The sequence below is a fragment of the Ranitomeya variabilis genome, chromosome 7 (genome assembly GCF_051348905.1).
Source record: "Ranitomeya variabilis isolate aRanVar5 chromosome 7, aRanVar5.hap1, whole genome shotgun sequence".
In the NCBI taxonomy this organism is placed as follows: Eukaryota; Metazoa; Chordata; class Amphibia; order Anura; family Dendrobatidae; genus Ranitomeya; species Ranitomeya variabilis.
Genome location: NC_135238.1, coordinates 234,324,660 through 234,352,609, shown reverse-complemented (window position 1 = coordinate 234,352,609; position 27,950 = coordinate 234,324,660). Strand labels below are relative to the sequence as shown.

At 42.1% G+C, this 27,950-nt stretch overlaps 2 protein-coding genes across 2 annotated transcripts; both read right to left on the bottom strand.

The window, feature by feature from the left end:
• LOC143784694 (C-X-C chemokine receptor type 2-like) lies at window positions 1–27,381 on the bottom strand. The gene is made up of 2 exons (XM_077273212.1): window positions 27,345–27,381; window positions 1–4,630 (listed from the first exon to the last, which is right to left on the bottom strand). Exon 2 carries the CDS (start codon window positions 4,613–4,615, stop codon window positions 3,566–3,568), a length of 1,050 nt encoding a protein of 349 aa, XP_077129327.1. The 5' UTR covers window positions 4,616–4,630; window positions 27,345–27,381; the 3' UTR covers window positions 1–3,565.
• Window positions 7,700–27,457, bottom strand: LOC143784695 (C-X-C chemokine receptor type 2-like). The gene is made up of 2 exons (XM_077273213.1): window positions 27,345–27,457; window positions 7,700–9,910 (listed from the first exon to the last, which is right to left on the bottom strand). Exon 2 carries the CDS (start codon window positions 9,899–9,901, stop codon window positions 8,861–8,863), a length of 1,041 nt encoding a protein of 346 aa, XP_077129328.1. The 5' UTR covers window positions 9,902–9,910; window positions 27,345–27,457; the 3' UTR covers window positions 7,700–8,860.
• Window positions 27,458–27,950: the final 493 nt, after the last annotated feature.

Genomic DNA, 27,950 nt, shown 5'->3' with positions numbered 1-27,950 from the left:
TAATTAAAAAATAACTGTGCATTTGTTTACAGTGTTTTTCATTGTTCTTTATCAAGCTTCTTACTGCAACATGGATACATGGAATTTGTATATAAAATGTTGCATATGCAAATATGTAATATACCTCAACATTGAAATTGCCACACAGCAAAATATATTTCGTAATTCAAAATAATTGATAGACATGCTAACGACATGAAAATATTGAAAAAATGGAAACAAAATTATATACAGCAGATTCACCATACTACCATACAATATCCCATTCAACATATCAACATGTTAGGGCATGTTAGGTTAGGCTATGGGTTGAACTAGATGGACTTAAAGTCTTCCTTCAACCTTAATAATTATGTAACTATGTAACAGTCTAAGCTATAAAAAAATTGAACACTGATACATAAATATCCCGTGACATGTGCTTTTTTTTTACATAAAGGATATATCATTTCAGAATTAGCTGCGTGTGTACATATGGAATAATACAATTTCTTACCAAGTTTACCCTCTGCAGGTTCTAGCTTTGATTTTCAGTTGTCTCTACGCTACATGTTTTGGAGCAGCAAGAGAATGGATATCATTATACAACAGTAATGAGCAGCGTAGCTGTAAATCCGGCACTTTTATGAGATAAAACATTTTTATTAAGCAGGAGACCATTATACAGTGGATTACTGAGCAGTGTAGCTGTAAATCTGGCACTTTTATGAGATAAAACATTTTTATTAAGCAGGAGACCATTATACAGTGGATTACTGAGCAGTGTAGCTGTAAATCTGGCACTTTTATGAGATAAAACACTTAGTATTAAGCAGGAGACCATTATACAGTGGATTACTGAGCAGTGTAGCTGTACATTCAGCACTGGTATGGCATAAAACACTTAGTAATAAGCTGGAGACCATTATACAGTGGATTACTGAGCATTGTGGATTACTGAGCATTGTAGCTGTAAATCCAGCACTGGTATGACATAAAATACTTAGACTTCAATAGGCAGTAGTAACCTGATCCCTCTGTGAACTGGCGGTCCGTCTGGTGAAAGTTAATGATGTGTATTGAAGTCAGGTGGAGTAGAATAAATAGTTGATAAATGGAAAAATAAAGCATATTTCTCAGATATATTACAACATTTCTTATAATCCCTTGTACTATCGATTTATGCAACATGAAAAAGCCAAAGTTTTAGCCAGCTCTCCACTAAAGATGGAAGGAGTCCAGTATGTATGGAACCACAATCTGACCGGCTGCAGAAAAATGTGAACTGGATAAAATTCTTCTTCATTATGATATTTAATAATTCATTATAAAAACAGCGTGGAAGGAAAAAAAAATCTACGCCTTTCGAACGTTATCCATTGTTCTGTGTCAGAGGGGCTTTTTGAAATGAATTTTAAAATATGATAAATAAGAATTTTATCCAGAAGCTGGATTACCATTTTTCCTGTTTACTATCAATTTATGCAAAATTTGTTTAGACCTCATTTATTACTTCAAGGCCTTGGACTCGTTATCGACATAGAGATCACCTTCATGTTCTTTCCTCCCTAGCAATACAGTAACATGTTCTCTCTGCCCTCCCTGAGCTGTGGATGCTTTCCACCCTCTCTACTCTGATCCGCCATTTATAACACCATTCTGGCCGCTATCTTTACCACTAAAAGAAGGGAAAGGGAGAGCAGAAAGAGGTTTCAGATAAGATCAGCGCTCTGACAGATATGGGTCAGACTAGGCAGGGCCACATTATAGGTGAAGGCCTTACGCGCACTCTGCAGTAGCAAAAAATGGAAGGAAATTTTTAATGAAAATGATTTAGAAGTTTACTTTTGAAATTAGGAAACAAAATGAAAATATAAGAGAATAAATGCTAAGATGTATATACAGTATAAGTGAGTACACCCCTGACATTTTTGTAAATATTTTGTTACATCTTTTCATGGGACAACACTGAAGATTTGACACTTTGATACAATGTATAGTAGTCGGTGTATGGCTTGTATAACAGTGTAAATATTGTACGCCCTCTAAATAACCCAACACAGCCAGTAATGTCTAAATCTCTGGCAACAAAAGTGAGTACACCCCTAAGTGAAAATGGTCAAATTAGCCAATTTCCATCCTTGGTGTCATGTGACTCTTTAGTGTTACGAGGTCTCAGGTGTGAATGGGGAGCAGAGGTGTTACATTTGGCATTATCACTCTCACACTCTCGTACCGGTCACTGGAAGTTCATCATGGTACCTCATGGCAAAGAACGCTCTGAGGATCTGAAAAAAAAGAATTGTTCTACATTAAGATGGCCGAGTCGATAAGTAAATTCCAACACCCTGACACGGAGCTGCAGCACAGCGGCCAAGACCATACAGAGGGGTAACAAGACAGGGTCCAGTCAAGACCGGCCTTGCCATGGACAACCACGAAGGTGAGTGCACGTGCCCAGCATCATATCCAGAGGTCGTCTGGTCATAATGGACATATGAGTGCTGCCAACATTGCTGCAGAGGTTACAGGGGTAACCCTGTCCGTCTGTCAGTGTTCAGACCACACGCCGCACACTGCATCATATTGGTTTGCATGGCTGTCGTTCCAGAAGTAAGCCCCGTCTAAAGATAATGTACAAGAAAGCCACAAACACTTTACTGAAGACAAGCAGACTAAGGACATGGACTACTGGAACCAAGTACTGTGGTCTGATGAGACCTAAATACACTTATTTGGTTCAGATGGTGTCAAGCGTGTGTGGCAGCAACCAGGTGAGAAGTACAAAAAAAGTGTGTCTTGCCTACAGTCAAGCATGGTGGTATACTGTCATGGATTGGTGCTGTATGAGTGCTGCCGGCTGTGAGGGGCTACAGGTCATTGAGGGAACTATGAATGCCAACATCTACTGTGACAGACTGAAGAAGAGCATGATCCCCCTCCCTCCCGAAACTGGGCCGCAGGGCAGTATTGTAACATGATGACACTAAACACATTCAAGACCACCACTGCCTTGTAAAGAAACTGAGAGTAAAGATTCTGGACTGGCCAAGCATGTCTCCAGACCTAAACCCTATTTAGCATCTGTGGGGTGTCATCAAACGGAAGGTGGAGGAGCACGAAATTTGCACCATCCACCAGCTCTGTGATGTTGTCATGGAGGAGGGAATAGGATTTCAGTGGCCACCGCTGAAGCTCTGGTGCCCTCCATGCCCAAAAGAGTTAAGGCAGTGCTGGAAAATTACGGTGGCCACACAAAATTTTGACACTTTGGGCGCAATATGCCCATTTTTACTTAGGGGTGTACTCACTTTTGTTGCCGGCAGTTTATACATTAATGGCTGTGTGTTCAATTATTTAGAAGATACACAATATTTACACCATTATACACAAGAAGTACACCAACTACATTGTATCAAACTGTCAGATCTTTAGTGTACTCCCATGGAAACATATAATAAAATATTTACTAAAATGTCAGGGGTGTGTTCATTTTTCTGATATACTGTAGTCTTGAAGTCCAAACTTTAGTATTTTTTCATCTGAAAGGCAAGGAGTGGATGTAGATCCTCAAGCACATCAAGGACTAGATTGTGGTAGATGTATGTACCGATGAAGACATGACGGAGAGACTTCGCCCGTAGCTGGAAAGTCTATCCTTGCTGATAATTCCCTTGTTGGCGAGGATAGTCAAGAAACTGTGTCGAAATTTGTGTCCAATGAATGCATAGAGGATTGGGTTAATGCAGCTGTGAGTGTAGCCCAAAACTTCGGTGATGTACAAGGCAGTATCCAGCTGATCTCTTAGCGAGCACGTTTCATTGACATGTCCTCTCCTCATGAGAGAGTCCACCATGACGGTGATATTGTGGGGAAGCCAGCAAATCAAGAAAACCAAAAACACAGCGAGGATGACCTTCATAGCTCGGTGCTTCTGGCTGTTTTTGGTCCTAATAAGAGTCTTAATAACGAAGCCATAACAGAAGAGCATAACGAGCAACGGTATAAAGAACCCCATCACGTGGCGTCCGATCCTGATGTTAATCATCCAATCTGATGTTTCAGGACCAAGATTCTCATGACAAAAGATTACTCTATTTGGTGGCAAAAACACATCTCTAAACCAAATGGACGGGATAGAAATACCAATTGAGATGATCCAGATGGCGATGATACTAAACGTCACCCCATACTTCTTGTTTGTAAAGAATTCAGTGGCATGGACTATTGCCAGGTACCGGTCTACGCTTATACAAGCCAGCAAGAAGATTCCGCTGTAGAAGTTGACTTCTTGGAGTACGGAGACGATTTTGCACATGGCGATGCCAAACACCCACTCTTTGACTCTGTATGTGGCCCAGAAGGGTAATGTTAAGGAAAAAAGGAGGTCGGCGACTGCCAAATTCAGCAGGTAGATGTCTGTGGATGATTTCTTTGTTTTGTTGTAACAGATGACAAGAATCACAAGGCTGTTGCCGATGATATTGAGTAAGAAAACAGTGGCATAAACTATAAAAACTGCGTATTTGTTAACTGGCGATGAAATGGAGCATGGGGTGGTGTCCGGAGATGGGATGTAGGGGTAGTCATCTGTGAAAGCGTCAGAAAATTCAGAGATGTCAAACTTTGTACTCATGTTTGTCACCTGAGCCTGCGGGAGAAGAAAGCGTAAAAATAAATGCAAACTCATTATATGGCTTCCTCCAAGGTAAAATATTTTTATTACAGAGCCGTAACTACCATAATACTGCTCCTGTATACAAAAATATAACTACTATAATACTGCCCCTATGTACAAGAATATAACTACTATAATACTGCTCCTATGTACAAGAATATAACCACTATAATACTGCCCCTATGTACAAGAATATAACTACTATAATACTGCCCCTATGTACAAGAATATAACTACTATAATACTGCTCCTATGTACAAGAATATAACTACTATAATACTGCTCCTATGTACAGGAATATAACTACTATAACACTGCTCCTATGTGCAAGAATATAACTACCATAATACTGCTCCTATGTACAAGAATATATCTACTATAATACTGCTCCTATGCTCAAGAATATAACTACTATAATACCGCCCCTATGTACAAGAATATATCTACTATAATACTGCCTTCTATGTACAAGAATATAACTACTATAATACTGCTCCTATGTTCAAGAATATAACTACTATAATACTGCCCCCTAGGTACAAGAATATAACTACTATAATACTGCTCCTATGTACAGGAAAATAACTACTATAACACTGCTCCTATGTGCAAGAATATAACTACTATAATACTGCCCCCTATGTACAAGAATATAACTACTATAATACCGCCCCTATGTACAAGAATATATCTACTATAATACTGCCTTCTATGTACAACAAGAATATAACTACTATAATACTGCTCCTATGTACAAGAATATATCTACTATAATACTGCCTTCTATGTACAAGAATATAACTACTATAATACTGCCCATATGTACAAGAATATAACTACTATACTACTGCTCTTATGTACAAGAATATAACTACTATAATTCTGCCCCTATGTACAAGAATATAACTACTATAATACTGCCCCTATGTACAAGAATATAACTACTATAATACTGCTCTTATGTACAAGAATATAACTACTATAATACTGCCCCTATGTACAAGAACATAACTACTATAATACTGCCCCTATGTACAAGAATATAACTACTATAATACTGCTCCTATGTACAAGAATATAACTACTATTCTACTGCTCTTATGTACAAGAATATAACTACTATAATACTGCCCCTATGTACAAGAATATAACTACTATAATACTGCTCCTATGAACAAGAATATAACTACTATAATACTGCCTTCTATGTACAAGAATATAACTACTATAATACTACTCCTATGTACAAGAATATATCTACTACTAGATGGTGGCCCAATTCTAACGCATCGGCTATTCTAGGATATGTATGTAGTTTACTTATGAAGATTTCAGAATAATGCAATGAATACACCGGATTCGGCCAGTTGGGCGCGACCAATTAGGGAAGCGTGGTTCAAATCCCGTGCCAATTTGTGGCCGGACTGCGTCTGTCGCTGATTGTTCGCGGCCAATCAGTGAAGCCAGGGCCGGCTCCAGGTTTTTGAGGGCCCCGGGCGAAAGAGCCTCACAGCGCACATAGCATATAACACAACCCATGTAGTATATAGCACAGCCACGTAGTATATAGCACAGCCATGTAGTATATAGCACAGCTACGCAGTATATAACACAGCCACGTAGTATATAACACAGCCACGTAGTATATAGCAGCCACATAGTATATTGCACAGCCACATAGTATATAGCACAGCCACATAGTATATAGCACAGCCATGTAGTATATTGCACAGCCAAGTAGTATATAGCACATCCCACATAGTATATAGCACAGACCACGCAGTATATAACACAGCTCATGCAGTATATAACACAGCCCACGTAGTATATAACACAGCCCACGTAGTATATAGCAATGTGGGCACCATATCCCTGTTAAAAAAATAATTAAAATGAAAAAATAGTTATATACTCACCTTCCGGTGGTCCCCGGATCCAGCCCAGGCGTTTAGCAATGCTCCTCGCGACGCTCCGCTCCCAGTAATGCCTTGCGGCAATAACCCGTTATGATGTAGCGGTCTGGCGTTGCTGCAATGGATTCTTGGGACCCCAGCGTCACGAGGAGTGGGAAAGGCTGGCGCGGACGCTGGAAGGTGAGAATATAATGATTTTTTTTTGTATTATTTTTAACATTTTATGTTTTTACTATTGATGCTGCATAGGCAGCATCAATAGTAAAAAGTAGGTCACACAGGGTTAATGGCAGCGTTAACGGACTGCTAAAATGCTATGTGGGCACTGACTGGAGGGGAGTAGGGAGGGGCCAATTCACGGCCGAACTGTGCCTGTCGCTGAATGGTCACGCCCAGCCGGCCGCGACCCATCAGCGATGCGGGATTTCCGTGACAGACAAACAGACCGAAGTGGACCTTAGACAATTATATATATAGATAGATGGTAATAACAATTTTTTATTGACTATAATATGTCACCTAGATTTTTTGCTGGTTACAACAATATGATGTAACATTGTATTATTTTATTCTATTTTTATTTTCTGTATTTAGATTTATTGTGTTTTCTATATGTTTATAGAGCTATCTCGCATTTATAGGCAGCAGTTAACAGCAATTAAGAACTTTTCTTTTCAGCAGCCACATGGAGAAAAAATGTTTAGTCATCTGATGACTCAGAGGTCTATGGGAGAGTTTAGTGTACATGCTCTGTGATCTGTGCAGAGGTCCTGGTGCAGGGAGCAGGAGGAGATGAATCGTGATCTCACCTATTGAGAATGATGAGTCCTGTGTTATCACTACATAATCTGTAGGAACTACCGATTATTATAACTTTGCCTATGTCATTGAAAAAAAGCACCACCCTAAATGTTTATAATGTTTAATATAAAACTTATTTAAAACAACTAATTTTCTGATTTTAAAAAATTGCCTTTAATTTAAAAAATAACTGTGCTTTATTTAAAGTTTTTTTTATTTATCAAGCTTTTTATTGCACCATAGATACATGGAATTGGTATATAAAATGTTCCTTATACAAATTTGTAATATACATACACAACTCAACACTAAAATTGCAATACCACAAAGAAAAATATGGAAATCAAAGAATTGATAGACATGCTAATGGTATGAAAATAATGAAAAAATGGAAACAAAATTATATACAGCAAATTCACCGTACATCCATGCAATATTCTATTCCGCAGTCTAACCTATAAAAAATATAGGACACTGATAAATAAATATTCAGTGACATTTATTTATTTTTTTTCATGAAGAATGTGTGTCATTTCAGAATGAGAAGTCATGTGTATATATGGAATAACACGATTTGTGACCAATTTTCCTCCCTGTATTTTCGGTATTTGATTTCCAGTTGACTCTGAGCTACTGGGTTAAGAAAAGTTGTCATGATGTCTCCGATACCCAGCACATACAGACATGAGGGATTCCTGCTCTCCTGTCTGTGCATCTCATATTTTGGAGCAGCAGGAGCGTGGAGGACATAATACAGCAGTACTGAGCAGTGTAGCTGTAAATCCAGCATTTGTATGAGATAAAACAATTACTATTAAGCATGAAATCATCATACAGTAGATTGTTGAGCAGTGTAGCTACAAATCTAAAATTGGGGTGAGACACAGCACTTACTAGGAAGCATCAGAGTCAGGTGGAGTAGAAGAAAGTGGAAAAATTAAGCACATTTCTCAGGTAAGATATATTACAACATTTCTTATATTCTCTTGTACTATTGATTTATGCAAAATTTTGTTTAAACCTCATTTAGTACTTGAAGGCTTTGAACTCGTCATCAGCATAGAGTTCCTCTTCATGTACTTTCCTCCTTATCAATAGAAAGTTTTCTCTTCCCTCCCTGAGATATGGATGCTTTCCCCACTCTCCACACTCTGATCTGTTGTGTATAACCCCCTCCTGGTCTTTATAACACTAAGAAAAGGGTAGGAAGAGCAGAAAGAGCTTTAAAATAGGAATGGAGCTCTGTCAGATATGCGTCAGATTATGCAGAGCGACTATCTAGGTGAAGGACTTACACGCATTCTGGAGTTGCAAAAATGTAAGAAATTTTTTACGAAGATCATTTAGTAGGTTGTTTAAGTTTGCCTTTAGGAAACAAATTAACAATAAAAGAAAATCAATGCAAAGATGTACAAAACATATAAGTCCAAACTTTGGTGTGTTTTTTTTTTCATCTCAATAGCAAGGAGTGAATCTATATCATCAAGGACTAGATTCTCGTAGATGTATGTGCCGATGAAGACATGACGGAGAGACTTCGCCCGTAGCTGGAAAGTCTATCCTTGCTGATAATTCCCTTGTTGGCGAGGATAGTCAAGAAACTGTGTCGAAATTTGTGTCCAATGAATGCATAGAGGATTGGGTTAATGCAGCTGTGAGTGTAGCCCAAAACTTCGGTGATGTACAAGGCAGTATCCAGCTGATCTCTTAGTGAGCACGTTTCATTGACATGTCCTCTCCTCATGAGAGAGTCCACCATGACGGTGATATTGTGGGGAAGCCAGCAAATCAAGAAAACCAAAAACACAGCGAGGATGACCTTCATAGCTCGGTGCTTCTGGCTGTTTTTGGTCCTAATAAGAGTCTTAATAACGAAGCCATAACAGAAGAGCATAACGAGCAACGGTATAAAGAACCCCATCACGTGGCGTCCGATCCTGATGTTAAGCATCCAATCTGATGTTTCAGGACCAAGATTCTCATAACAAACGAGTCCTCGTTTATCTGCGGGAAACACATCTCTAAACCAAATGGACGGGATAGAAATACCAATTGAGATGATCCAGATGGCGATGATACTAAACGTCACCCCATACTTCTTGGTTGTAAAGAATTCAGTGGCATGGACTATTGCCAGGTACCGGTCTACGCTTATACAAGCCAGCAAGAAGATTCCGCTGTAAAAGTTGACTTCTTGGAGTACGGAGACGATTTTGCACATGGCGATGCCAAACACCCACTCTTTGACTCTGTATGTGGCCCAGAAGGGTAATGTTAAGGAAAAAAGGAGGTCGGCGACTGCCAAATTCAGCAGGTAGATGTCTGTGGACGACTTCTTCGTTTTGTTGTAACAGATGACAAGAATCACAAGGCTGTTGCCGATGATATTGAGTAAGAAAACAGTGGCATAAACTATAAAAACTGCGTATTTGTTCGCTGGCGATGAAATGGAGCATGGGGTGGTGTCCGGGGATGGGATGTAGGGGTAGCCATCTGTGAAAGCGTCAGAGATGTCAAACTTTGTATTCATGTTTGTCACCTGGGGGGAAGAAAGCGTAAAATAATAATAATAATAATAATAATTTTATTTATATAGCGCCAACATATTCCGCAGCGCTTTACAACTTATAGAGGGGACTTATACAGACAATAGACATTACAGCATAACAGAAATCACAGTTCAAAACAGATACCAGGAGGAATGAGGGCCCTGCTGCTCGCAAGCTTACAATCTATGAGGAAAAGGGGAGACACAAGAGGTGGATGGTAACAATTGCTTTAGTTATTTGGACCAGCCATAGTGTAAGGCTCGGGTGTTCATGTAAAGCTGCATGAACCAGTTAACTGCCTAAGTATGTAACAGTACAGACACAGAGGCTATTAACTGCATAAAGTGTATGAGAACATGATGGAGGAACGTGATTATGTTGTTGTTTTTTATTAATAGGCCACACAGGGATAATTAGGTTAATGCGTTGAGGCGGTAGGCCAATCTGAACAAATGAGTTTTTAGTGCACGCTTAAAACTGTGGGGATTGGGGATTAATTGTATTAACCTAGGTAGTGCATTCCAAAGAATCGGCGCCGCACGTGTAAAGTCTTGGAGACGGGAGTGGGAGGTTCTGATTATTGAGGATGCTAACCTGACGTCATTAGCGGAGCGGAGGGCACGGGTAGGTTGGTAGACTGAGACCAGAGAGGAGATGTAGGGTGGTGCTGAGCCATGGAGTGCTTTGTGGATGAGGGTAGTAGTTTTGTACTGGATTCTGGATTGGATGGGTAGCCAGTGTAATGACTGGCACAAGGTAGAGGCATCGGTGTAACGGTTGGCGAGGAAAATAAACGTAAACTCATCATATGGCTTCCTCCAAGGTAAAATATTTTTAGAACAGGGTCGTGCAGGGTGTGGAAACTTATAGGCTCCAATGCTGTAGGGTACAATCAGGGATCATATAGTCTAAGGGTTAGAACTCAAGAAGTAGCGAGTCATGGAAGAAAAGTAACAATCGTTGGATTTTGCAGGAGAACAGCTGCTTCACCATCAAAATTACATTGTCATTTGTAATTGCCGCACGACTTTGAGGGTGACTTATCTGCTCCCCTACAAAATCAAATAGAAACTTGTTAAGCAATCACCAAATTGACCCTGATTTTTGGCCGCGTTGTGGCTGCACCATGGCCACCACCTGGCTGCACCATGGCCACCACCTGGCCGCTCCATCTTGCCTTACGCTTTTCCTATAATCCAACTGATCCGAAAGCTATCTAACCTGAGATCATGTGTCTGAGCTCATAACTCACATCTAACGAGTTTATATTTTCTCAGGCTATGTTCACACAAAGGATTTCGATTCTCTCTAAAATCCTACTCACAAACGGCTTAATTAATGCTAGGAAAACTCTTCCAGTTCATTTCTCTGGGAAATACATTTGCTTATCATATGAGGAGGTTTTTTTTTTAGCTTTTTTCCTATTAGAGGTTTTGCACAACACCCGGAGGGAAAAAAAAATGCCTGTTACTTCTATGAAGCAGATCCTGAAGGAAACCTCTCCATACTGAACACCGTCTAATCAGAAGGCAGCAAAGAACCCATCAGGATAAAAACCTCCAAATGTCTTCTAAACGTCTTCAGGTAATGAATTATCCCACTAAAAACTCAATGTAACAACTCCTCAAAGAAAAGCGTTTCCTGAAACGGTTTCCACTAGAAAACTTGTTTTTTAACACCTCAAATAACTCAATGTGAACATGACCTTATTTTTAATGTAACGATCGGTGACCAGGGAGCCTAAGGCGGAATGTGGATTTTCCAGAAATATTTGTGTGCAGGAAATCTGTGGTGTATGATAGTAAGAACTAATAAGATGAGATTTCAACAGTGAACTTCTGCGGGGCCTAGAAGCGCTCGATCTGTCAGACTTTGGGTGCGCACGGCCAACTTCTGCAAGCCCAGAAAGTCATGGAGGTAAGAACAGATGTAGGGAGATGGAAGAAGGAGGCAGAGGGGCTCTGCAGAGATGTTAATCAAGTCTCTATAGGTATAATACAAGTGCTTCTCACTAAATTAGAATATCATCAAAGAGTTAATTGATTTCAGTTCTTTAATACAAAGAGAAACTCATATATTATATAGCCATCTTATAAACTTCCGGACGTGCACAGGGCGCACCTCTAGAGCCGGGAAGTGTACACCCAACTCCAGAGACGCACTGACACTGCCGGAATGAGAGCTTTTTTAAACCTCATTTAACCAGAAAAACATTATACAGGGCTGGTTAGGCAGTGAATTCACTGATAAATAAGTGATGCTGCTGGGTTGGAGAACATGGAGGACCTGACAGGTTCCCTGTAATCTCTGTGGTGTGGTGTGACGCCATCAGAATGTGAAGTAAAGCCCTCACACAAGGGGAGCGGAAACATTCAGTTGTGACATTTTTTATATGTTTCCAGGAGAAATTAAAGATTTTCTGACTCTAAAAAGAGAGTCTGAGATTGCCTGTAGACAAAAATGGCCAGTTTAGATATGGCTTTGATATGGTGTCCTATAAACTCACATGATACAGATAAATAATGATACGTGTGACTCTGGACCAGACACTACAGCATGTGAGCACATTGTGTAAGTTACTAATATGCAAATGTGAAAACATTGTTACAACACGTTGGGTAAAACTGTTTCTTTTGTGCAATGTTTTTGCTTCAGGGAATTTCACAGACTAAAATACTTATAATGGATGATTTGACTCCAGAGGTCCCTGCTACATAATATACAACTCCATAATTAATTAAGAAGTGAACATCTATGTGGAGTGGTATGTGTTTTGTGGAGAGGTACAGTACAGACCAAACGTTTGGACACACCTTTTCATTTAAAGATTTTTCTGTATTTTCATGACTATGAAAATTGTACATTCACACTGAAGAGATCAAACTATTAATTAACACATGTGGAATTATATACTTAAAGGGCCACTGTCACCCCCCTCCAGCCGTTATAAACTAAAAGTGCCACCTTGTGCAGCAGTAATGCTGCAGTCTAACAAGGTGGCTCTTTTAGTTTTTGATTCAGTTATTCCCTCAATAAAGCGTTTTAAAATTTGTACAAAATAACCTGTCCTTAGACCTGGAGGCGGTCCGAAGCTTCCTAGGTGAATCTCCCAACGGCCGTCACTCTTCTCTTCTGGGGATGTGGTCGCCACCCCCTGCGCGCTGTTTCTTCTTAAATCCGGCGTCTGCGCTGTGCGTGCCTGCCTGGGGCAGGTGCAGTCTTCATTGTCCGTCATAGCTCAGATGCAGGGTGCCTGACTGCGCCTGTGCCGGCAGTGCGGCCACCCTGTTGCTGAATCCCCGCCCCGCACTGTGTTATTCATTATGCACAGTGCGGGGCTGGGGTTCCTGGGCATGCGCACTGCGCTGTTCAGATGCTCCCCCGGTCCCCCGCCTTCCAGCGTTGCCGTAATATACAGGTTTCCTTGCCAGCATTTGGAATGAAGCAGCCGCAAATAACAAAGCTGGAAGGCGGGGGGAGCTGGGGGAGCGTCTGAGCTGGGGGAGCGTCTGAACAGCGCAGTGCGCATGCCCAGGAACCCCAGCCCCGCACTGTGCATAATGAATAACACAGTGCGGGGCGGGGATTCAGCAACAGGATTGCCGCACTGCCCGCACAGGCGCAGTCAGGCACCCTGGATCTGACCTATGACGGACAATGAAGACTGCGCCTGCCCCAGGCAGGCACGCACAGCGCAGGCGCCGGATTTAAGAAGAAACAGCGCGCAGGGGGCGGCGACCACATCCCCAGAAGAGAAGAGTGACGGCCGTTGGGAGATTCACCGAGGAAGCTTCGGACCGCCTCCAGGTCTAAGGACAGGTTATTTTGTACAAATTTTAAAATGCTTTATTGAGGGAATAACTGAATCAAAAACTAAAAGAGCCACCTTGTTAGACTGCAGCATTACTGCTGCACAAGGTGGCTCTTTTAGTTTATAACGGCTGGAGGGGGGTGACAGTGGCCCTTTAACAAAAAAGTGTGAAACAACTGAAATTATGTCTTATATTCTAGGTTCTTCAAAGTAGCTACCTTTTGCTTTTATGACTGCTTTGCTCAATCTTGGCATTCTCTTGAGGAGCTTCAAGAGGTAGTCACCGGGAATGGTTTTCACTTCACAGCTGTGCCCTGTCAGGTTTAATAAGTGGGATTTCTTGCCTTATAAATGGGGTTGGGACCATCAGTTGTGTTGTGCAGAAGACTGGTGGTTACACAGCTGATAGTCTTACTGAATAGACTGTTAGAATTTGTATTATGGCAAGAAAAAAGTAAAGAAAAGCAAGTGGCCATCATTACTTTAAGAAATGAAGGTCTGTCAGTCCGAAAAATTGGGAAAACTTTGAAAGTGTCCTCAAGTGCAGTGCCAAAAACCATCAAGCGCTACAAAGAAACTGGCTCACATGAGGACCGCCCCAGGACAGGAAGACCAAGAGTCACCTCTGCTTCTGAGGATAAGTTTATCTGAGTCACCAGCCTCAGAAATCGCAGGTTAACAGCAGCTCAGATTAGAGACCAGGTCAATGCCACACAGAGTTCTAGCAGCAGACACATTTCTACAACAACTGTTAAGAGGAGGCTTTGTGCAGCAGGCCTTCATGGTAAAATAGCTGCTAGGAAACCACTGCTAAGGACAGGCAACAAGCAGAAGATACTTGTTTGGGCTAAAGAACACAAGGAATGGACATTAGACCAGTGGAAATCTGTGCTTTTGTCTGATGAGTCCAAATTTGAGATCTTTGGTTCCAACCACCGTGTCTTTGTGCGACGCAGAAAAGGTGAACGGATGGACTCTACATGCCTGGTTCCCACCGTGAAGCATGGAGGAGGAGGTGTGATGGTGTGGGGGGGCTTTACTGGTGACACTGTTGGGGATTTATTCAAAATTGAAGGCATACTGAACCAGCATGGCTACCACAGCATCTTGCAGCGGCATGCTATTCCATCCGGTTTGCGTTTAGTTAGACCATCATTTATTTTTGAACAGGACAATGACCCCAAACACACCTCCAGGCTGTGTAAGGGCTATTTGACCAAGAAGGAGAGTGATGGGGTGCTACGCCAGATGACCTGGCCTCCACAGTCACCAGACCTGAACCCAATCGAGATGGTTTGGGGTGAGCTGGACCGCAGAGTGAAGGCAAAAGGGCCAACAAGTGCTAAGCATCTCTGGGAACTCCTTCAAGATTGTTGGAAGGCTATTCCCGGTGACTACCTCTTGAAGCTCCTCAAGAGAATGCCAAGAGTGTGCAAAGCAGTCATTAAAGCAAAAGGTAGCTACTGTGAAGAACCTAGAATATAAGACATCATTTCAGTTGTTTCACACTTTTTTGTTAAGCATATAATTCCACATGTGTTAATTCATCGTTTTGATGCCTTCAGTGTGAATTTACAATTTTCATAGTCATGAAAATACAGAAAAATCTTTAAATGAGAAGGTGTGTCCAAACTTTTGGTCTGTACTGTATGTGTTTTGTGGAGTGGTATGTGTTTTTGGAGTGGTATGTGTTTTGTGGAGAGGTATGTGTTTTGTGGCGTGGTATGTGTTTTGTGGAGTGGTATGTGTTTTGTGGAGAGGTATGTGTTTTGTGGAGTGGTATGTGTTTTGTGAAGAGGTATGTGTTTTGTGGAGAGGTATGTGTTTTGTGGAGAGGTATGTGTTTTGTGGAGTGGTATGTGTTTTTGGAGTGGTATGTGTTTTGTGAAGAGGTATGTGTTTTGTGAAGAGGTATGTGTTTTGTGGAGAGGTATGTGTTTTGTGGAGAGGTATGTGTTTTGTGGAGAGGTATGTGTTTTGTGGAGAGGTATATGTTTTGTGGAGAGGTATGTGTTTTGTGGAGTGGTATGTGTTTTGTGGAGTGGTATGTGTTTTGCCTTTGAATTTTTTTCACCTGAGTTTTTGAGGCAGTCAAAATATATGAATTTTCAAGTGGAAACCTCTTCAGGAAGCTCGCCTTCTTTATGGATTTTTTCTTAAAGCGTTTCCAGAAGGGGCTTTGAAAAGTTTTTCAAATATTTTTGCAGAGTTTTTTTTTTTTACTTAGAGCATTTTTTCACAGCCTTTTAATTGGACTATGCGGCTAAGTGCACACGCTGCGGATTCCAATGCGGAATTTTCCGCAGCAGATTTGCTAAATCTGCAGTGAAAAACCGCTGCAGTTTTTACTGCGGATTTATCGCGGTTTCTTTTGCCGTTTCCTCTGTGGGTTTTCACCTGCAGTTTCCTATTGGAGCAGGTGGAAACCTGCAGCGGAATCTGCACAAAGTATTGACATGCTGTGGAAAATAAACCGCTGCGTTTCCGCCCGTTTTTTTCCGCAGCATGTGCACTGCGGATTTCATTTCCCATAGCTTTACATGGTACTGTAAACTCATGGGAAACTGCTGCTGATCCGCAGCTGCAGAAATGCTGTGGATCCGCAGCAAAATCCGCAGCGTGTGCCCATAGCCTGCCTAGTTTGGGTCAGATTGTATCAGGGGCCACTTCATAGAACTGATGTGCATTTTCTTTTCTCCCACCAGATGTTTATTTAAAGTCTGAAGTGGAGGAAAAATGGTCAAAATGGTCAAACCAGTGGGTTTACTACAGAAATGAATAGGAAGAATCAAAATATGCAAATTGCCTCTTCTGAGAAAAAGAGGACTTAACTCTATAGCGCCACCTGTTGGAAGTAGCGATCCTACAAGTCACAATCAACCCTCTAACGAGTCGTGCAATATGACTTAGGATAAAAGCCAAATCAGTATCTCAATTCGCAGACACGGTGTTTCGGGCTGTTGGCCCTCGTCAGTGCGAAGCATGAGAACGGATTTGGCTAGGTGAGAGGCTCTGGACTGGGGTCTAAGGGGTAACGTTTCTCCTTATGGAGAGTGACATACCATCTCTGGCTTGTCAAGGTAAGGAGGCTTATTTGCCGTACAATGCTCCTCTGGGAATTTAAATATGCAAACACCGTGTCTGCGAATTGAGATACTGATTTGGCTTTTATCCTAAGTCATATTGCACGACTCGTTAGAGGGTTGATTGTGACTTGTAGGATCGCTACTTCCAACAGGTGGCGCTATAGAGTTAAGTCCTCTTTTTCTCAGAAGAGGCAATTTGCATATTTAAATTACCAGAGGAGCATTGTACGGCAAATAAGCCTCCTTACCTTGACAAGCCAGAGATGGTATGTCACTCTCCATAAGGAGAAACGATACCCCTTAGACCCTAGGAAGAATCAAGCAATTTGTAAATAATTTTTCTGGCATTTATTGGAAAGGAACTCCTGAAAACTCTTAAAAAAAAATTCTATTGTTAAACCACTTTGCCATTCATATGTTTAATATGAATGGCAAAGTGGTTTAACAATAGAATTTTTTTTTAAGAGTTTTCAGGAGTTCCTTTCCAATAAATGCCAGAAAAATTATTTACAAATTGCTTGATTCTTCCTATTCATTTCTGTAGTAAACCCACTTTGCTGTTCATGTTGCCAGTTGTTTAACTTTCTTTTCTTGCCTAACGTTTTTTTAAAAAATTACTGGTTGAAAATGTCTAGTGCAGTCACTTCTTTGAAGTTATTTCTGCTCCAACTTAGGGACAGTCCAATAAGAAGGCTGCAAAAAAAATTCAGGAAAAAAACTCTCCAAGAAGATGTGCACACAACTTTTTTCAGATGGGTACGCCCTATAGCCCTCCTAAAAAATCACTTAATAAATGTTAGAAAGCTTGAACATATGCACTGCAAGGTAATCATTCCTGGTAGAAATGTTCAGACTTTTGAGCTTTCACATTTGTAAAGATGCGAAGCGGTTAAAAGAAGTGAGCAGGCTATTCTTCAGGTGACTGCCACTTGGAAGCGGCTCATTAATTCATACATAGAAGTGAAAGTAAAAAAATCCCACCTGTGGCTTGGCCAAGAAGATGCCGAAAAAGACACTCAGGAAAAATTCCTCATTGATTTGTTTTCCTGAAGCATCTTCTGTTTGGCAAACTCAGCGTGTATGCATGAGTCTAATAGATGTTTTTGTGCAGATACCCTAAAAGTGCCTCAAAAACTTTTCAAACCCGCTTCAGGAAAGAAAAACTCCTTCAAAAACTCCCCAAAGATGGAAACTTTTTCCATTGGAAAACTCGTGATTGTTGACAGCCTCAAAAAAACCCTCCATCCACTCATGTCCATAGTATCAAGTATTCTGTAATTACCCCTTCTATGTTCTAGAGAGTTAATTTTTTTTTTTTTAAGTGTGAAATTGAGACTGAATAGGACGCATTGCCCCATAGATACAGACGTTGCGCAGAGCAGATGAATTCCTGACACATATGAGGAAACTCGCTGTTGCAAAATATAAGGGGTTAATTTCCTCGGAGGTGTCTGTGTCCAGAGCTTTTTGAAATTTGCTTTGTTCATTTATAAAGTAAGTTGTGACATAAATCATTTCATGTAATTAAAGTAAATACATTGGTTGCAAAAAAAAATCTCTAATATCTGCAAATGCTTGATGTGATGTGTTATGGTAACAACATATTCTAATGCATCTTCAACAAAATAAAATGTATAAAGCTGGAAAAACCATGGTTCACTGAACCAGGCGGACTCACCGCGTCCAATACATTCTATTGATGTAAATAGACACATCGGATGTCCGCCTCTGGACACATAGTGGACATGGGTCTTCTATAAATCCATCCACTTTGCTGTAACATCTGCTCCCTGCATAAATACGCAGTGGCACACCCGCAGCAACTCTGGATTGTGGGCACATACCCTAAGGGGTTGTGCATGCAACCATTTAACCATTTTTTTTTCTGTACGAAGGCTATCCATGGTTTTCACAGATCACACTTGTACCTATGACATTCTATGTGGCTGTGCACATGTTCGATTTTTTTCCTTGCTCCCAGTGGTTAATGGAAAAAATCAAAGATATGTCCGATTTTGATCCGAGTGTCAGATCAAAATAAACAATGCAACTCTATAGGTCCATAAAAAAAATCAGTTCACACTCAGATGACATCCCAGTGAGGTCCGATTTTCACAGACTGACAGAATGGGAATTGTGAAGTAATTTTTTTTTTCTCTTGATGGAGAAATCGGTGGTGTGACCCTACCATTAATGTAATTTTCACACCAGTAGGAGCTGAGAATATTTGTAGATGAGCAGACAAGTGCAGCGGTGCTTGAGGCGCTCTGTGCTGCTGCTAGCTCTCTGTGCTGCCGCTGGCTCTCTGTGCTGCCGCTGGCGCTCTGTGCTGCTGCTAGCCCTCTGTGCTGCTGCTAGCCCTCTGTGCTACTGCTGGCTTCCTGTGCTGCTGCTAGCTCTCTGTGCTGCCGCTAGCTCTCTGTGCTGCTGCTGGCTCTCTGTGCTGCTGCTGGCTCTCTGTGCTGCCGCTAGCCCTCTGTGCTGCTGCTAGCCCTCTGTGCTGCTGCTAGCCCTCTGTGCTACTGCTGGCTTCCTGTGCTGCTGCTAGCTCTCTGTGCTGCTGCTGGCTCTCTGTGCTGCCGCTAGCTCTCTGTGCTGCCGCTAGCTCTCTGTGCTGCTGCTGCTAGCTCTCTGTGCTGCTGCTGGCTCTCTGTGCTGCCGCTAGCTCTCTGTGCTGCCGCTAGCCCTCTGTGCTGCTGCTGCTAGCTCTCTGTGCTACTGCTGGCTTCCTGTGCTGCTGCTAGCTCTCTGTGCTGCCGCTAGCTCTCTGTGCTGCCGCTGGCTCTCTGTGCTGCCGCTAGCTCTCTGTGCTGCCGCTAGCTCTCTGTGCTGCTGCTGGCTCTCTGTGCTGCCGCTAGCTCTCTGTGCTGCCGCTAGCTCTCTGTGCTGCTGCTAGCTCTCTGTGCTGCTGCTGCTGCTAGCTCTCTGTGCTGCCGCTGGCTCTCTGTGCTGCCGCTAACTCTTTGTGCTGCCGCTAGCTCTCTGTACTGCCGCTAGCTCTCTGTGCTGCCGCTAGCTCTCTGTAATGCTGCTGCTAGCTCTCTGTGCTGCTGCTGCTAGCTCTCTGTGCTGCTGCTAGCTCTCTGTGCTGCTGGCTCTCTGTGCTGCCGCTAGCTCTCTGTGCTGCCGCTGGCTCTCTGTGCTGCCGCTAGCTCTCTGTGCTGCTGCTAGCCCTCTGTGCTGCTGCTAGCTCTCTGTGCTGTCGCTAGCTCTCTGTGCTGCTGCTGGCTCTCTGTGCTGCTGCTTGCTCTCTATGCTGCCGCTAGACTAGCTCTCTGTGCTGCTGCTGGCTCTCTCTGCTGCTGCTAGACTAGATCTCTGTGCTGCTGCTGGCTCTCTGTGCTGCCACTAGCTCTCTGTGCTGCTGCTAGCTCTCTGTGCTGCTGCTAGATCTCTGTGCTGCTGCTGGCTGTCTGTGCTGCCGCTAGCTCTCTGTGCTGCTGCTGGCTCTCTGTGCTGCCGCTAGCTCTCTGTGCTGCAGCTAGCCCTCTGTGCTGCCGCTAGCTCTCTGTGCTGCTGCTAGATCTCTGTGCTGCTGCTGGCTGTCTGTGCTGCCGCTAGCTCTCTGTGCTGCCGCTGGCTCTCTGTGCTGCCTCTAGCTCTCTGTGCTGCAGCTAGCCCTCTGTGCTGCCGCTAGCTCTCTGTGCTGCTGCTAGATCTCTGTGCTGCTAGACTAGATCTCTGTGCTGCTGCTGGCTGTCTGTGCTGCCGCTAGCTCTCTGTGCTGCCGCTAGCTCTCTGTGCTGCTGCTAGATCTCTGTGCTGCTGCTGGCTGTCTGTGCTGCCGCTAGCTCTCTGTGCTGCTGCTGGCTCTCTGTGCTGCCGCTAGCTCTCTGTGCTGCAGCTAGCTCTCTGTGCTGCTGCTGCTGCTAGCTCTCTGTGCTGCTGCTAGCTCTCTGTGCTGCTGGCTCTCTGTGCTGCCGCTGGCTCTCTGTGCTGCTGCTAGCTCTCTGTGCTGCTGCTGGCTCTCTGTGCTGCCGCTAGATCTCTGTGCTGTTGCTAGCTCTCTGTGCTGCCGCTAGCTCTCTGTGCTGCTGCCGCTAGCTCTCTGTGCTGCTACTAGCTGTCTGTGCTGCTGCTAGCTCTCTGTGCAATAAACCGCAGTGATGGAGCAAGCTCTTCTTCTCTTTTCCAGAACTTGTTTATGACATTTACCTCCCAATAATAAAAATCCCCTCGTAGCAAAGAAAAGCAGGTAGTGGAGGGGTTTCCCACCCATCACTATTAGATAATGCACAGGTCCCAGCAACAAGATCCCCTGTGACCAGCTAGTTGCAGGACCACCTGAATCCCCTCATTACCGTCAGTAATGAATCTAGCTTGTGTGCGTGTTTTATTCCACTGGGCGACAAACCAGAATTGAGTCATGCGATCACTAACGTTCTTGTCAGCGTCTCCTTGTCCATATGATAAGATGTCATGGAAGCGCGTGTCCCCTACTCTGGACTACTATATCACTGGGCACATGGTTTGCCAAGGGTGACGGAATTATTTTTTATTATTATTATTATTATTATGCTTTTCTTATATAGCGCTATCATATTCCGCAGCGCTTTACAGACATTATCATCGCTATCCCCGATGGGGCTCACAATCTACATTCCCTATCAGTATGTCTTTGGAATGTGGGAGGAAACTGGAGAACCCAGAGGAAACCCACGCAAACACGGGGAGAACATACAAACTCCTTGCAGCTGTTGTCCTTGGTTTGATTTGAATCTAGGACACCAGCGCTGCAGTGCTAACCACTGATCCACCATGCTAACCACTGATCCACTGTGCTAACCACTGATCCACCATGCTGCCCATGACGGAAGTGAGACTGTGGCCTTTACATCTTGCTATGGTGGCTTTAAACTAATTTAGGGTCCCTTTAGCCATCATATGGACAGCCCAAACACATCATCACATTTACATCCAAATACAGTGGAATACTTATAATTTCCACCTGCGCCCACACAACCTCCCAGAAATAACCACTACCACTTAGTGACTTTTTTCAGGGGACAATCCCACAAAAAAAACCTGGAACATTTGATATTTAGAACCAAAGCATTTTTGTCCTCTCGGTTACTATACATAACCGGTTGCTATGGGCAACGAGGCCTAGTCTAGTCTAGAAATGGCAGAATCAGCTACGCATTGCTTCATGGATATTTCACCAAGTAGAAATCTGTCAGAATAAGCGATATTCTCACAATGTGGAGCTTTCTCTACACATTCGGCCAATGTCCGCACTCAGAGCCCGAATGTCAACAGTGCAGCCGCGGATGACACGACGTTCTCCGTAACGCTGGGTTCAGAGGTTATTCCTTTGTGACCTTTTCCCTAGTTAAGGGCCTGTATCAATGTGACAATGATGTGTGCTTACAGGCCCAAATTGTGGCCTCTCGGATGAAAACTAACTGCAGGCCTGGCAGCAGCACCCGGCGAACCTGGGCAAGTTCCTCCAGAGTCCATGGCGCCCAATCTGACAGGTTTCAACTTGCACCATCCTCCATACAGGAATACCTGTCGCCCCCCATTTCATTCTCCTCAGCATGAATGCAGTGTATTAATGGAATCATCATGGCAACTGGGGGGCTACTGGAGTCTGCCATGTTTGTACACCCTTGAAGCCCAGCAATATGCGGCAATATTACAGGATAGCAGTGTATTGTACAAGTGATCACAGGTTCAAGTTCTGAGGACATAAAAAAATTGAAAAATACAAATATACAAAAATATATATAAAAGTTCTTATCACTTGCCACTTTTCTCCGGGTACGTAAATAGAATCTCCAAAATAACCTATTTGTTGTTACTGTCCGAACCTATAATATATCGGATTATTTATCTAAACACGGTGAATGCTGGAACTGAAAAAAATAAAAAATAAAAAAAAAAAAAAATATATATATATATATATATATATATATATATATATATATAACAGAATTGAGGTTTTTTATTCACTTCACCTTCAAAAAAGGGTGTAAAATGGGATCAGAATGTCGTATGAACCCCAATCCAGGGTAATAATCAAGAATTACAGCTCATAACGCAAAAAATAAACTTTTTCCAACTCCACCAATGGAAAAATAAGTTCTAGTTATGAGTTATAGCTCTTGGAAGGTGAAAATGGAATAAAACGTAAGCTCAGAGGGGTATAATCTCGCAGCCGGAAATGCAAACTAGATCTGAGATGATGTATCACTAACAATTACATTTCTACTTGGTCTTTTTTTTTTTTTTGGGGGGGGGGAGGGGGTCCTGCAAGGGGGCAACCTGAATGGATTTTAAAATATCTTTCTCTTTTTCTTTTTTTTTTTGTGCAAATGCTGTGAAGGATGCAGCGGGCTCAGTGGTTGGAAATTGTAATGATGGGTAGGAAATGGAGATCAAGAATCTGTGAGGCAGAATGATAGAATTCTGCAAGAAATAAACAACTTTGCTGCCCAAAGCAACCAATCACAGCGCAACATTCCTTCTCCTAGAGCAGAATGCAAAATGAAAGCTGCGCTGTTATTGGTTGCTAAGGGCAACACCAGACAGGGTTCATAAATCTGCCCCTTAGTGACGCCATCTCTAGATCGGCCTAGTCACTGACAGAGGCACCGGTGGCGGCGCATCCAATGTTATTACAGGGTGCCAACTGGTTGCCATGGCAGCCTGCTAAAGGCCCCATTTACCACCATCTTGGTCCTCCTGTGAAATCTACCCCGGCTTCATAGGAGACCATCATTGTAAAATGTAAAATAATACCAATAACATCTAGAGCTCGACACAAAAACACAATCCCCAACCGCGACAATGAAAGAGTTACGGCTCTCAGAACATGACGGCACAAACCACTTTTTTTGTGAATTTCTTTTCATCACTTAAATAAAAAAAAGCTACGTACAATAAATTACATCGTGTTAATCTGGAGCATCGTCCTACCCCAAGTCATTTTACCTAAAATTGCCATAAAAACGAAAACCTCAAAAAACAATAGCGCAATTGTTGTTTCTTCCCCCCGACATGCAATTTTTTACTCCTTTTTCAGCACATAGCATGGTGAAGTGAATGTTGTGATTCGAAACTAGAACTTGTACCGCAAACTAATAAAGCCGGGAACGGGGGAGAAAAAGTGATGGCGCTTAGGAAAAGGGGAGGAAGAATGAGGGTATGTGCACACGTCTTTTCTTGCAGAAATTTTCCTGACAAAATCCGGACATTTCTGCCAGAAATCCGCATGCGTTTTTTTTTTTGTGTTTTTTTTTTTTGCACGTTTTTTAAAGCTTTTTTGTGCTGATTTTTTGCGGATTTTTTTGCGGAATTTTTGTGTTTTTTTCCAGACACTCCAATTTCATGGGAAATCCGCAAAAATTCCGCAAAAATAATGAACATGTTGCTTCTTTTTCCGGATTGCTTTTTTTGTTTTTGCGGAAAAAACCGCAACATTTGCACAAAAAATGCGGAATGCATTCTAAATGATAGGATGCATAATGTATGCGTTTTTTGTGCAGAATTATAGCATTTTTATAGGGGAAATCCGCAAAAAAAAACGCAAAAAATCCTGAAGAAATCCTGACGTGTGCACATACCCTGAAAGCAACAAAACTGTCCATAGCGGAAAGGGGTTAATCACAGCCCCAACCTAATCCTTTAGTCACCTCCAATTTATGACTGCCCAGCTGTTACAGTACTACAACTCCCAGCATGTCCTGACAGCTGCAGGAACTGTACTGAACTATGGGAACTTGTACGGGGAGAAGTACAGGCGGAAATTGCTGCAAGTGTCACTTCCTAATGCACCAGCAGAGGATCACCGTGCAGTCTCATAGCTCCACTCTAGAAATAAGGGAATTGCATTACAAGCAGTTTTCTGAAGTTATCCAATTTTCATTACCCCCAGATGAGACCCCTGTAGTGAGATTAACCTTGGGTATAATGATGTTACAGATCTATAGGATGCCATCGCCTCACCCTATTATTACATTTCGGGGCAATATGTCAGTATATGAATCGCTCTCCCCTGACCCGACGCTCGTGCGGCCGTCACTGTCACCTGCACAGACACGTGAGCCGATTCACGCAGACATTCACAGATGTGCTAGAACCTACAAGCATTAGTTAATTTTCTATTTAAGATATAGATCCAAGTAAACGAAAACTACAAGCCGTCACACTTTGTTTTTAAAGATTTTCTCAATTCTAAATCAATGGGGAAAAAAACTCAATAAAACGCTCACAAGGATTAAATTAAAAAAAAGCACAAAAAGTACAAAACATGTACAGTATTTTATTTTTTTTTACTGAAGTCAAGTTTTTATAAACTTAAAGAGTAACTGTCATCTTGATATATTTTCTTTCATAAATCAGTAGTTTACATGAAAATAAGCAACTTTGTGATAAATCTTATCAGAGAAATCTGCTTCTTTATATCCTGGGCTGATCATTCATTCTCATTCAGAATTTGTCTTCATTATTTGTAGAATTCCACAGAGAACGGTCACTGTCGTTTCAGTCGAATGTCTGTGTCTGCCTTTAGCTCCGCAGTTTTACTGCCTCTTCTTCATCTGCATAGAATTTTAAAAGCAATAACTGTAATTTCCTATCTCAGTAATAGGAAAGTGTTTCCTCCCTAAATACAGATTTTATCCATGAATTTAGTCCATGAACTGAGAGTGAAAGATCAGTCGAGGCCGAGAAAGAAGCAGAATTCTCTGATAAGATATATTACAAAGTTGTTTATTTTCATTGATTTATTTAATCAAATTTAAAAAGAAGCTTATTCTTTAATCAAATGGAGGTGATTATATCAAATTAGAAAAAATTACCTGTTGGCTCGTTGGCCTCGTTGTTCACCACTTAAGCCAGTGATTGGTTGCAGCGGTAATGTAGATAATGTACGGCCCGTGAGTGTTTCAGGACTGGGAGGACCGACCACCTGAGCTGGGACGTTGGTTCATTGGATACATTATAAAGTTATTTATTTTGTTTTCAAACAATCCGTACCATTGGAAAAGTATCTTAAAATTCCAGGAAGCCCTTGCACTGACCTACAGGATAGGACTGGCCCAACAGAATTCAGGAGGATAGTCTTGTGATCATAGGTCCTACTATTGGAATGGAGCTAAACCTCTGAAGGACTTAGGCCGGGGTCACTCTTGCAAGTGCAATGCGAGAAACTCCCACGAGTCTCTCACATCAATACCCGGCGCTGCCGCCGGCCCTCGGGACGGGAGCGTTCAGCTGCATAGAAAGACATGCAGCCTCACGCTCCGATCCCGAGTGCCGGTGGCAGTGACGGGTATTGATGCGAGAGACTCGTGCAAGTTTCTCGCATTGGTTTGCAAGTGTAACCCCGGCTTTATAGAGATGTAACAGTTTACAATGCAATTAAAGGGTTATTCCTGGCGTCAAAAGTTTTCCCCTATATATTGGATAGGGGATAATTTACTGATCACTGAGGATCCAACAAGTAGGACATCCACTACTTTGCATTCACATAAACACACCTTAAATAAAAAAAAAAAATAGAGATTGGAGTGCTTCTTTACGAAAAGGGGTATTTTGCTCCAACTTGAGTGCAGCAGCCGAGCAGCCGAGCACATGGCTGACCTCTTCTACATTTATTCTTTATGGGACTGCAAGAGAGGGATGAGTACAATACTACGCTATTTCTAACAGTCCCATAGACAATGAATGGAGCGGAGGTCAAGCACTTGCACCTCTGCTCCATTCAAGTCCCATTCTCGAGATCACAGTGGTCGGACCCCCACGGACCAGTAATTTATATACTAAACTATAAATAGAGGATAACCTTTGATTAAAGGGATTACCCCTTTAAGGGCTCGCGTACACAAATGTATAAAGAAAAGGAATCCAATTAAAAAAAAATCGGTCCTAGAACAATCCGATAAAAAATGGGATTGCACTCAGACCAATGTTACTCAATGAGGCAGTGCAGATCTGCATATTTTTTCTTAGTTGTATTCGGCGTGATAAATGAATTACAGCATGCTGCGATTTCACTCTAAAACATAATGGTTGCGAGAAAAAAATCTGATTTTTATGGATACATTGCAAATGTAAATAGTTCTGTAAAAGATTAATAAATGCTGAGTAAAAAAATGGATTGCACACGGACAGCACACAGATGACAAGAAAAAATGTTCCCACTTTTCTGGATGAAAATCAGACCAATATTTTTTATACGCTCATGTGACCCCAGCCTAAAGGGGACATGCTCCTACTCTGTGTAGACTGGTGGTGGACCCTCAGTCTTCTTCTCTCATCCAGTCCTGTCCCATATAAATGAGAATGCAAAAAAGGTTCCAATTGTTTTTCATGTAACTTACTTAGTGGCTGTGCATACATACATTCTCACATATTGAAGAATGCATCCAATGCTCTGATAAATTGTCAAAAAAAGTGTAAAAAAACATTTATTAATATATGTCCTGTAAAATTTGCATTATTCGTCTTAACCTTGCATATAATAGAATAATATAATAAATGATATCAATTACAATAATATAATATTGTAGTCCAAATTACCTGGTCTTTCCTCGACCCCCAGATGCTGCTGAATCTGCCCGAGGCTCTGTAAAAGAAATGTGAAGAGGAACTGTCATGTCATCATATGGTTCTTATAGAGGGGAGTGGAAGACGGAAACTTTCCAAATTGTGACAACAGGGTTCCATCTCTAAAATCTCAGTCTCCCTTCCAAAGAAATGGACCAAGGATGTGGCAAACATGAAGAGCTCGGTGGCTTATCACATCACATCCAGGAGGGAGATTGTGAAACTCTGATGTCTGAGGTGCCTGCAGGTTGTCACAATGTATCAGGAAGATGTCAGATCATTGACGTAATCTAGATAGATTTCCTGTAAATTGCCCAATGAGCCTGGATTGTGGAGGATAAAAATTATCCTGTAATAATAAAATAAATTATTATATCAGTCATAAAATGACATTTGGGGAGCTCAAAATAAATCTTCTTATTACGGCTTATGTGAATTCTTGGACTGTCCAGTTCTGAACATTTCTGATGTTACTGCATCCGTGCGCAGCTCCGTGTACTTGTCTGTGTTATGGACTGGGGCTATGTGTACTTCAGCATATGGGAAACTAGTCCGATTTGCACAGACTTGTCCATGCTG